The 13,194-nt window shown below is 37.2% G+C and overlaps 1 protein-coding gene across 3 annotated transcripts in view; it reads left to right on the forward strand.

Moving 5' to 3' along the window:
• ADAMTS14 (ADAM metallopeptidase with thrombospondin type 1 motif 14) overlaps window positions 1-13,194 on the forward strand; it is a 1,616,175-nt gene that overhangs the window by 1,422,677 nt on the left and 180,304 nt on the right. For all 3 annotated transcript variants that reach the window (XM_044056898.1, XM_044056897.1, XM_044056899.1), the window contains one exon: window positions 4,935-5,018. In XM_044056898.1, coding sequence (XP_043912833.1) covers window positions 4,935-5,018 — 84 coding nt within the window. The remainder of the gene's footprint in view (window positions 1-4,934; window positions 5,019-13,194) is intronic.

Below are 13,194 nucleotides of genomic sequence, written 5' to 3' on the forward strand. Positions count from 1 at the left end.
ACCTTGCTCTCTATCTGCTGATAACCTTCCCCCAGAATATTTACAACTGGCATCAAACGCAGTTGCATATTCAGTTAGCATTCTTATAAATCGCTCTCTCAGAATGTTACTTCTCACATCTATGGAAAAAATCTATTATCACTCCACTACACAAAGACGGAAACTCTCACGTCCTCTCAAGCTATCACCCTATCTCTATACTCTCCCCATTATCCAAAATCCTTGAACAATGTGTGCAGACACAATTATTCAAATACCTCATAGATAATGATCTTCTGTCTCCCACCCAACACGGCTTCCATCCAGGGCACAACACTGTTACAGCTCTCCTCTCTGTCACTGACACTATCAACAAAGCCTTAGACATTGGTCACCCCACTTTAGTAATCCTACTGAATCTATCTAAGGCTTTTGACACAGTGTCACATACTAAACTTCTACTCCAGTTAACAAGTCTTGGTTGCTTCCCCAAATCCCTCAGTTGGTTTACATCATACCTAAAAAACAGGCGACAATCAGTAAAGTGGCATAACGTCAAATCTGTCTGTCAAACGTCAAATCTGTCTGTCAAACAACATAGGAGTCCCGCAGGGTTCCATTGTAGGACCACTACTTTTCAATATCTTTATCAACGACCTCCACAAAGCCATCCAACTAGGTAATATTATTCAGTATGCTGATAATTTGACAATAATATCTACCTCAAACAATTTCTCTGACCTCTTCTCAGTTACTCAAAATGTATTCACAGAAATAGACTCATAGCTAAATAATGCACAACTGATGCTAAACACCCAAAAAACAAAAACTTCTATTATTCTCTTCAAGACCACCAGATATAGATTTTAAAATCCTTTCTAAAGACGGAATTGAAATAGAGACAGTAAAATCTGCCAAACTACTAGGCATTACAATAAGACAACAAACTCACCTTTGAATCACACATTCTTAATGCAATAAGGAAAACACACTTTAAACTAGGCAAACTCTATCGCTATAAACTCTACCTGGATAAACCCACCAAAACAAAGCTGGCAAGTACCTGGGTCATCCCCTCCCTTCTTTATGGTAGCGCTATTTTTACTAATCTTCACACATCCCTCGGCAATAAACTTCAGTCTTGCCATTACAAAATAGCTAAATTTGCCTCAGAAATGACAAACTGTTCACGCCACTGCCACGCAATCACTGAACTGAACTGGCTCGAATTCCCCAACTATCTCTGGTATACCCGATTAACACTAGCCCATGCCCATAAACTAATTTATAAACCAAACACCTGCCCAGCACTCTCCTCAATACTACAAACGTATATTCCTACACGTACACTCAGATCTACCAACAAATTGCTATTAAGTGTAATCAAACCCCAACAAAACAGCTGGAAAATGCTTGTTCTCCCATAGCATTGCTAAAAAATGGAACTCCTTACCCTCTCAGATTACCCAAATTGGCTGTATAAAATCATTTAAATCAGCATTAAAGACATATTTCCTAAATAACCTGTCATGCAACTGTAAAAGAATCACGCCACCATAAAACCTCCCTACTTAATACTAACTACATTTTTAGTTCAAATGACTAATTGCCTTGACTGCACTGCAGCTAAAGTACCACTACTTTTGTCCTACAGGAGATAACATATATTATGCAACTCCTACATTTAATAAGGAGTCATGTATTCTACTATATTAACAGTTCTTGTGTTAAGTTTTATAAGTCTTGTAAATAGTTAATCTGTGTTATAAATCTTGTTAAGTTGCCACATTTTCTCTGTACTAATTGTGGGGCATTTTTTTCTTGAATTGTTTCTCTAAGTCTTGTAAATGCTATTTACATTTATAAATGTCTGTTAAGTTTAAATTTCTTTTCTCTGTATTAATTGTGGATCTTTTTACCCCGGACTTCCAATGAAAATGGGTTCTTGGACCCATTAAACTTTCCCGGTTAACAAATTTCAATAAATAAATAATATTCAAATAGTGACAAGTGTAATTTGTGTCCACATCTCCACCTTTGTAGTTTGGAACCTTTAGGTATGCATTTATGTTTGATTTCGTTAATGAGGAAGTTCCAAATAGGCATTGCCCATTTTCAATAAGAGCTAACTGAGAAAAATTGCAAGTACACTACATTAGTGCATGTTCACATATCCGAACACAGCAAGAAAGCAGACATTTTAAAAGTATATGGAACAAAAATATCTGAATATTTCATAAAAAACTAGACTGTTGTACAGCTAGAGATGAAAAACTGGAACAATGAACAAACGCCAGACTGGGTTAGTAATGTGCTATAAATGCAAAACATTGCAGCAATAAGATATTTATTGAACATCACACATTATGTAAAACTTGAAAAGTCATTCATTTACTAAAATATTCTAAGTGTTTACAGTGATGTAAACATAGCTAGACCTGGGGTCCTTTACTGATGTATAAGACAAAGGTGGTTAAGGAAAGCTGCACATTGAACATTTCATTTTCTAGTACATTCTTTATGCAAAGCCATTCCTTGCAGAAATACATAGTCAGATCACCCAGTCCTGTTGATAATACAACCTGGGATATTCACAGGACAAAAATCTGATTCTAGTCGTTTTTGTTGAAAGTATCATTAATGATATTTCCCCATAGGATGTTACTCTCATAAATAATACTGAATCCTTATCATTAACAAAATCCCCAATTCCCTTCTTTCACCATTCCACTACAGTGAGCTTCCCCTTCTAAATCTTCAACACAACACTTTGAAAAGTCCTAAAATGTGAAGAAAACTTTATAGGATATATTGTGTGCACATTGATTACCATGGTTCAATTCATTTTCCTGAACTTTACCAAATACATTATTCTAAAAATAATGCCCGAAGCTGTAGCTGTAGAAGCAATTTTTCTGTCTTTCCACTTCTTCTGCTGACCATCAGCGCTTCTTTAGTCAACCTATTGACCCATGTGGTCATCTTTGTCAAGAGTGGAGTGACCAGATAAAAAGTGTTATATTGTGGTCAGACAGTTTTATGTCATATCTCCCTGGTGCTAGTTCAGGCTTATTCCAGACAGTCAGGCAGTGAGGCAAATGTTCCCACCTCCATGGTTACATATCTGTCTTTGGGCTGCACCCTCAAGGAGCATATACTGGGGCACTACAAGGCCAAGTTCCATCTTTATGGTCTCATGTCTCCTCTTCTGCCCTCTTCCTCCAGTCTGGAATGCAGTCTGTTGTGTTCTCATGTGTCTTTGCAGCAGAGTGAATACACTTCTCCCCAGCATGCAGTCCGTACCCCTAAGCATGCACTGTTCCTTCGTTCCTTTGCCTCCATTGTCATATCGCCAACTGCTAGGGCCACTAATCATACTCCAGTTGCCTGGGTTGTAGGCAGGGCTCCTGTCATTTTCACCACAGAATGACTCAAAAAGTATTTCACTACATTAAAATATTGCTTTTTACAAGACATGATGAATGTGTTGCAGGAGTGTTTGCCTTTAGCGGTAGACAAAATAATTCTTCACTTGTATCTCAAAGTATTGTACTGTGCCTGGTGCATTAAAATTTTCATATTACTCCATGTATCTCAGTACTGAAATCCTTGCTGTTTGGAACCCAAAAAGGACTAGCATAGCCCCCCCCCCCAACTTCTTCATATCACAGATTGTGATGATAATTCCATTAAATCTACCAGTTTCTTTAGATATCTGGGTCTATGTCTAGGCCAGTCCCTCAACTTTCAAGAACACTTTGAGAAACTATGAACCAATGCCACTACCTACATTTATGGGCCAACAAGATCTATCAGTTCCGCTCTTCCCTTGCCAGACCAGTTATGGGGCCAGGGTATCCTTCTTTCACAGCTTAAGTATGGATTCCTCTTGTTTGCCTCGGCTACTGCCAAACACCTAACCACCCTTCAAACTCTCTCAATAAAATACTTTACTTCATATGAAACTCTTCTGAAAACGAACATCATTGCCTCACTCTTTGTAAGGCTGCCAGTGCTAGCCATAGCTGACCTTCTTCCTTTCAAAGTACTTCAGAAAAACTAGCCTCCCTTCTTGCCTTAAAGTTATTTGCTCAATATATGACCTATAGCTTCGGGAACCGAGACAGAGCTGGCCTATTTCTACAAGCACCTTCTTTCAGGCTACATTCTAGTAGTCATAGTTTCTCAGTCCATGGCCCAAAACATTGGCCACAACTTCCCTATGACTACTCACTCATTTTTAAGATGTCAATTTAAGCACTTTCTGAAAAAGCAGCATGAATGCAACTGTTTGAATGCAGGGCATGTCATGTAACTCTCCACCACCTGCAGAGTAGGGGGGGTAACAAGAGATTCCATCTCACCCTCTTTATACTGATGTATCTGTTATCAGCTGTTTGCTGAAGTGCCACATACATGTTCTGACAAATCCACAGAATCAAATCCCTCACATACTCATCTGGGGGCTTGCTTATTTGCAGATGGCATCCTACCTATTTACAAGTGTGTAATCTACAGTAAAACTTATTAACTCACTCTGTTCCTCCTTCTCTCCTGGTTCCCCATTTGTCTTTTCTTTTTCGTATGTAAATATGTACATATGTCTTACTTTGGAAACATTTGTTTGACTGCAACAAATATGTTAACCTCCATTGTAAATGCAGTTTCCTGTACTAATGAACAGTTTCTTATTTCAGTGTATTTTATATTTTAATCACCACGCTGATGCACAATTCTCTGTTACTATTCATTTAACTTGAGCTGAGCCTGCAATTGGTCTTTTGTGATTAGTGCTTCCCCTGATGAACAATCAATATTTGAGCATTGTACAACTCCAGTCATACTGAAGTTTAATCATGTGCATTTAGTGTTAATGTTTGTTAATGAACAAAATTAAAACCTTGAGAATTGTAATATTGGGCATTTATTTTATTTTCAAATTTTTCTTTCTTTAGCTGGCATGATAAAAATGTTCGAGATCCCAGCCGGTGCAAGGAGTGTCCAAACAGAAGAAACTGAACCTTCACCTCATCTTATCGGTAAGATGTGTTGCCCTCTTTCTTGAATAAAATAAAAAAAAACTTTATAACTCAACAAACAAGACAGTGACCTTTTCACCTTCTAGAGGTATTTTGTAAGAACAATACTTACAAAACGTATGTTTTTACTGATGACTATATATATATATATATATATATATATATATATATATATATATATATATATATATATATATACACACACACACACACACACACACACACACACATATATATATATATATATATATATATATATATATATATATATATATAAGTTTACTATTACAATGTCGAATGTGGATGCTCCGTAGATGGAAAAATGAATTACAAATGTCTGAATTTCCGTGTTGCCGAGCATTCCATGTTTGAAATTCCTATCAGTGAATGCTACTGTGCATTCGCTAATATGAACTCAAAAACCTGCACAGAGATTGTGGTGCAGTGCGGTGTGAGATAGTCATCCCTTTTGTCACTGTCTCCCGGGGTTGGAATATATAGGTAGCAGGGGGTGTGGGGGGAGGGAGAAAGAAAAACTGTGATATAAAGTATAGGAGTTTCATGTAAATGTGCTCCTGTATGGCAGTACGTGCTCTGTTCGACAACAGTGTTGAATCTGCTGAATTTGTTCAGCAGAATTGACATTGTGTGCAATTGGATATTCTCATATTCTCCCTTTTCTTCTATGTTCTGACTGAAAAAATGTTTTGCTGGTCAACATTTTGATAGTAAACTATATATATGTGTGTGTGTGTATATACCAGCTCATAAACAATAACTGAATTTGCAGTGTTAGCCTACATAAAAAGGTCTAAATCTTGTTCACAAACAAGTCTTGAAAACAACATTAAAAGTTGAAAGGAAGAGTACTTTTGAAAGAAGATGAGAGAGCCATTTAAAGTACAAAACAGGTTCTGTCCTCAGTCCCAAAATAGTTTATATATATAGTGATTGTCAGTCCATGACAAGTAACTTAGGCAAATATTCTGCATGTGAATCATGCTACAATATGAATCTTGAAATTCCTAAAAAAGGAAATATAAGACAAAATGTTGAAACCAAAGAGATAATTATTCTTTCCTCTGAAGTGTATAAATTTAGGATTGTCTGGAATCAGTGGGTGCAGAGGAAAAGGCTCACTGCATACATGGAGTATATACTGAAAATGTATTTTCAGTGCCTTGGATTTTCTGTGTTGAAATTCTTGGTTTCAGAATGTTGAGAAAGTACATTTTATCACATCCAATCTAGCAAAATTGTTTCATTTTTAAATATTTTTTGTTGAAATGAACACAGAACGTTAGACCTTTTCATCTTTAAACATGCCTCAGTTGTACAAGACAAGAACATATAGATGTATATGTTTCATTCAGAATCCACTTCTGATGGTTTACTGGTTTTCTCTGGTATGTCAGTTTATGCTTTTTTACTTGTAAAGGGACAAAATGGGGTACCAGAGAGGAGCTGTACAAAACTGTCCAAGTTAGAGTATGATTGGAGTAATTTTGTTTGTTGTTTGTTTCATTTATATGATTACTGAAAAGCAGACATTTACATTTCTTGGAATATTTCTATATGCAAGTCTGTCATTTGTGTTAGCTAAGTAAATGTAGCCATGGAAAGTCCTTCCATTTTCAAAGATTTCCCAAAGTCTGCACGTGCAGAAACATGAGGAGAAAACTTAAAATAATACAGACAGGACACAATTTACAGATATGGAAGTATACAGTGAGATATTACACACACACACACACACACACACACACACACACACTAGATATTCTGTGTATATTGAGGGTCTGTATTACATTTCATATAAGACTCTTCATCTACTCACAGAACATCTAAAAATGTAATCTGAAATACATTTAATCAAAACACATTTCATCTAAAATTTCATATACAGCAACAACCCCTCTAAAATGACCCTTCACTTAAATATATAAACTGCACAGTCACACAGTCACAGAGAAAAGGGAAAATATAACAAACAGTGAATCACTACTGATGCACAGACAGAAATTTGTGGGTAGGCATTAGCAAGATACAAATGATGCACAACACTAATTTGCCTTGTAATTCCTAGTATCCTAACCCCCCTAGACCATATCAGCATTAATTCTCTGTGGCTGACCACACCTTTCTATTAAATGTGATTAGATTAAATGTCTTTCAGACAAAATGAGTTTCAAATAAAATTTGTAGATATTTTGATTTTAGACAAAATGAGTTTTAGATCAAGCATTAAGTACCTACCTATCTATCTATCTATATATATATATATATATATATATATATATATATATATATATATATGTATATATATGGATCCCATCCTAATCACCGAAATTACACTCAGTTAGGCAAGACCAGTTTTCCAAAACTACACTACTCCAAAACGGCACTTTGCCCATCTTCATGTCCGCGAAACATCTGCTTTCATGCAGGTAGGTGTACAGCTTGTTGTCACTGTAGTGCTATCTCGGAGTTGGTATATATAATTTGCGGGGGGTGTGGAGGGCACAGCCCCCCACACAGGGTGTGCAGGGGGGCTTGCCCCCCTGCAAAAATTAGAGAAAAGTAGAGGATTTGGTGCAGTTGCCGTTTTGGAGTAGTGTAGTTTCAGAGAACTGGTCTCGGCTGAGTTTCAGAGAACTGTAATTTCGGCGATTAGGATGGGATCCATATATAAATATATATATATATATATATATATGTGTGTGTGTGTGTGTGTGTGTGTGTGTGTGTGAGTGCTATATGTGTTATTGCTGTATGCATTTTACTACGTGCTTCACAACTGGTCTTTTTTTTTTCACTGGAGCAGTTTGTCACATTATGCAATGGCTGAAGTTCATTATATCGACTGTTGCATAATTCAAGGGTTTTTTGCCCTTTTTTTGAGTTTGTGTGACCCTGGAGTTAGTAAAGTTAATTTCTGAGGGGGTAAGGCTAGTTATGGTGTGGTGGGAAAAGCACCGCCACATAAGAAGTTGTTTTTTGTTTTACTTCTGGTAATCACAAATGTATTCTATTGGTTTACATTTATTACTTGTGTTGATTTTAGTGGTGATTGATAGTAATCACATATGTTTGTTTAAAGTTTTATGTATCAGTCAAACTCACCAGAGAATATTCATTATAAACTTACATACGTGTGTGTGTGTGTGTGTGTGTGTGTGTGTGTGTGTGTGTGTGTGTGTGTGTGTACATGTACAGATAGATAAATACACATGCACACATACACACAAATACAGAGAAAGATAAGTTCACACACACATACATGCGCACGCACACACACACGCGCGCACACACACACACACACACACACACACACACACACACACACACACACACACACACACACACACAAACACACACACACTTTTTTATGTAAATATATATATATATATATACTGTATATATATATATATATATATATATATATATATATATATATATACATACACACACACACACACACACACACACACACACACACACACACACACACACACACTCACACATTATGATGAAATAAGAGCTAGGAAAATTGGACAGCCTAGGTTATGCAGCAACCTAACAGATTTGAAAGACACTTGTTCATTGTCAGTACATGTCAGCAGATTAAAATATGTGTCAGGAAATTAAGTGCTTAAAATAGTGAAAAGAAAAAAACAACAGATCACAGTCTTAAAATGCTATCCATGATTGCAACATGAAGATTCTAAAATACTGAAACAGAAAGATTGGTATGATCAGTCCAAAGAAGGAAGGCCCTCATAGTTAAGAGAAATTGTGTATTTGTTCCTGCAGATATTTTTGTGTTTATTTGTTTCTTTTGTTTATCAGGTGAGTGCCATCTGACTTTTAACTGTTCTCAACAGAATCCTGAGCTGGTATATTTAATAGAGAGTAGACTGGACATGATGTCAGAATATTTTCCTGGTCTTTTATTTAACAGGGGATGCGAGTATGTTTTTATGTCTTTACATCCTCTGTGGTCTAAACCAAACATGGAAGGAGAGAACAATAAAAGTGTGGTCTCATCATAAGAGTTTCAAAGAAAAAGAAGGTGGTCTCCATTTGCTCAGTTATCATTGAGTCTTTTATATCCTTAAGAGACTAAGGCTTTTAGGCAGACAAAACTCCATGTTTTTGTCTTCCGCTCTTCACCAGAACAGTCTTTTGTCACCTTTATTAAATACTCATATTTTAAACAATAACATAGATACATATAAATTAACAAGAAGTAAACAATTTTCATTACTTTTATATGTTATACATATTTGTTTTCTTTTTCACAATTATCATTCACTCCAACATTACATCAGTGCTCAAATCCTGTCTTCTCTTAAACCTCACTCCTCCTCTTGAACATTATTCTGAAAGTAACCACAAATGTAATAATAATAATAATAATATAAATATTGTTTGGCTCCAGTGGAGTTCATGTTTGTTCTGTTTAGTAATACTACGGCATGTAGTCCTTTATTTCTGTGCGATCTGTTCTTTCTCTTTTCTAAAGATCCCACTTTTTATTAGACCAGTTTTGATCTTTCTGAAATCGTATCTGTGTTGTAACTGTTGCCCTGTTAACTTACAGTAGATATGACTGTACTCGCTTGTAATGTTTTATGCAGAAACGGCAGCTAGAATATCTGTATTGCAAGTGTTGCTATGTGCTTGAATAGTAGATGTGTTACTGTTAGTCCGCGCTTCATGTGGTTTGTGCTGTTACTCATTAAATGCAGAATATGTAGTAGTGAGTCCTTAAAGTTATGCCTAAGCTCTGAAAAGCATGTTTCTTTTTTTGTTTAAAATAAGCTGCTCTCGGTGCTCGCAGCTTCACAGAGCTTATTAGCTACCGTATATAATGCAATTGAGGTGCATAGCTACTGCTCTGTGCTTCTAAAAAGCAAGTTTTAACCGGCTGTGATATATAGTAAGAATAGCTCACACTGATGTGATCTGGGCTGTAAGAAGAAAAGTAGCAGTTGTTTCTGCATGCCCATGTCTCACTTGCAGTCCCCTATCCCGGACATCAGCTAAACTTAGTACTATATTCTTCTTTGGTCTGTAATCATTAAACTGTATTGCCTCTGGTAGCGTTGTTGCCTCACAGCAAGAGGTTCTCCCGTTCGATTCTCGGCTGGAGTGCGGGGAGTGACTTCTGTGTGGAGTCTGCATATCCTTCCCGCGATTGGGTGGGTGTTTGAAAGACATAAGTAAATGGGCGTGCCTTCATTGAAGGTTGAACGTCGAGCTGGCATCTCGGCGTTCGTGAAAATCTACTTCCAGTCATTAGTGGACCGGAGTTCCGCTGTGGCAACCCCTAACCAGGAAAAGCCGAAAGACAAACAACATTGCCTCTAACCTACACATTTAATTAACCTGCTCTGCTCTAATTTCTAGGTAGCTTCCCTGATCTAAACTCCCAAAACAATGCTCTCTGCCCAAGAAGGAATCTACCCTGCTGAATACAGTACTCTGAAATCAGCCCACTACAAAGTGCAAAGGTGGAGATTTTTTACTGTTACCATTTTAAACTGTAAGCTGCTGACTGGGGTCTAAAGCACCTACAAGTTTGTCCCCATTACAAATTGGCTAACTCACAACACTAGCTAAAGTGTTATTTACCCCTGCCCCCTCCAACTATTGTATTCCTAACCCTAAAATATCCCTAGAAATACATTAACTATAGGACTCTTACTAAAAAATTGTATTAAAAAATAGCAAATCTATAGCTAGCAAAATAAAGTGCTAAAACAGGTGTAATTTAAGAGCTAAAATACTTACCTTACAGCTCTAGGAAGCCCTAGGAAACCTTGTTAACGTCATCCTCGACAAACTTCTACCCCCATCCCAGCTGCTACTATTGATAAACTCTCCGAGGATGTTTCAGATAGTTTTAACCGATTCTTTAATGAGACAAATCAAAGTACCACCCCTAGAAACCTAATCTCATTCAGCTTCCAACCAGTGGCCACGTCACTTATCCGTACCTTGATCAAAAAATTAAAACCTACCACACACTCTGCTGATCAACTCCCCAATGAGTACCTTCAAAAATCAGCTAATGCTATTGCCTACCCAGTATCAATACTAATTAATCGAACCACAGCAGAAGGTAGAATTCCCTCCATCTGGAAAATATCCTATGTTATCCCACTTCATAAAGGAGGCAGCTGTACTGAATTCTCCAATTATAGACCAATAGTCATACTCTCCCCACTTGCAAAGATTATAGAAAAATGTATTCACAGACAACTCATGTGCCACCTAATCCAGAATCACCTCATGACAAATACCCATCACAGATTCTATCCACACCACAGCACTACTTTAGCCCTACTAGCTTTCAACAACACCATAAACCATAATCACAACAACAATCACATATATTCCGCACTCTTCTTTGATCTTTCCAAGGCATTTGACATGGTTGACCACCAACTTCTAATACACACCCTGCAAACATTCTGTCTAGATGCTAAGGCCCTTCAGTGATTTACATCCTACCTGATTGGGAGACAGCAGGCTGTTCTTTGGTAGAACAAACTCTCTAACTTACTACCCAACACCCTTGGAGTACCACTAGGCTGTATACTAGGTCCCCTGTTGTTTTCCATCTTCATTAACGACCTGTATACTGTCATCCCAAAAGTCAGCTGTATCCAGTATGCTGATGACTCCACCACATCTCCAATAGACTTATCTATTGCTTAGATACCCAGTCTACCTTTAACACTATAGAAAACTGGCTTTCTGAACGTCATTTGATACTAAATCCCAAAAAAACTAAAATGCTGTTATTCTCACCAACACAAAGGTCTCCTGTTTTTACCTTTACTATAAATGCAAATGATGGCACATTAATCTCACCTGACCCCTCTACAAAACTACCAGGTATCATTATAGATAACGATCTAAAATTCGACCTACATGTAAACCAATTGATCAAAACTATCAATAAAAGACTAGGGTCACTTTACAGAATAAAAGCCTTCCTAACCCCTTCAGCTAAAATTGCCATAGCTTGCTCTCACCTTCTTTTAACACTTCTGTACGCATCCCCTTTACTCTCTAATATAAACAAGACTGTATGTAACACACTCTCAACTTGCTATAACCAGATCACCAGGTTTGCCACTGGGCTGCCTTTTAGGACACATCATTGCATCAGTCTTAACCAGCTTGGTTGGCTTGAACTACCCAGTATAATTCAGTATAACCAACTGACCATGGCTTATAAAATCCTTTATAATCCGGATAATACTCCTGCACTTAAAAATCTTATCACCTCCTATCACAATCCATGACTGCTTAGATCCTCTAACATACTACTAATTCAGACAAGCAAAATTAACAATGCAGCTGGTGACTCTCTCTTTGTAAACTCTGTAGGCAGTTCCTGGAACTCACTTCCAGATGACATTACTTTACTCTCCTCCCTAGGTCAATTTAAAACTAGACTCAAACAACATCTGGCACTAAACTGGCTGTCATTGTATCAAGCCTGGCTAACTCTCTTCTAGAATGTGTAAAATCTATTAATTAGCTACTGTTTAATTTACCCCTGGCTTTCACCAGTGTTTAACTCTAACCTGTGGAACATGTTTATTATTGTTTGCTTATGTACTCTTTGTCAAAATTATAATTGTAACATGTTTTTAATGTTTCTGTTTACCTTGGAGCTTTTCTCCCCGGGCCTCCGCTGAAAATTGACATGCATCCAGTCAGACTATCCTGGTCAACAATTGTAAAATAAAATAAATAAATATCTAGTTATTCTCTTAAAATTAGTATGCCTCTTTACATTGTTTTTGTCCAGACTTATTTTCCTTCCATTTTCACCAGCAGCATCTCTGGGTTCTCCCACTGACAGTATTTTATATGTGCAGCATGCCTGAACATTAAGTGACTACTGCCAGAGGGTGTATGAAACTTTGATATCCTCTCAGCGTACCAGTCATCACTCATTTGTAGGGAATCCATTTGACCCTGGAATGACATGAAACCATGAAACTTACAAGTTATTCAACATTTTCTCCCAAAAGTTCAACATACTTGGCACATCATGTCTGAAGTTTCAGTAACCCTGTCAAAAAAAGTCTGAAGTCTGGTCACTAAAGTACTCCTCCACTGCTGCAATCACCTCCGAATCAATTGAAAATTG

The sequence above is a fragment of the Protopterus annectens genome, chromosome 14.part0 (assembly GCF_019279795.1).
Source record: "Protopterus annectens isolate FY-2018-M chromosome 14.part0, PAN1.0, whole genome shotgun sequence".
Classification (NCBI taxonomy): domain Eukaryota; kingdom Metazoa; phylum Chordata; order Ceratodontiformes; family Protopteridae; genus Protopterus; species Protopterus annectens.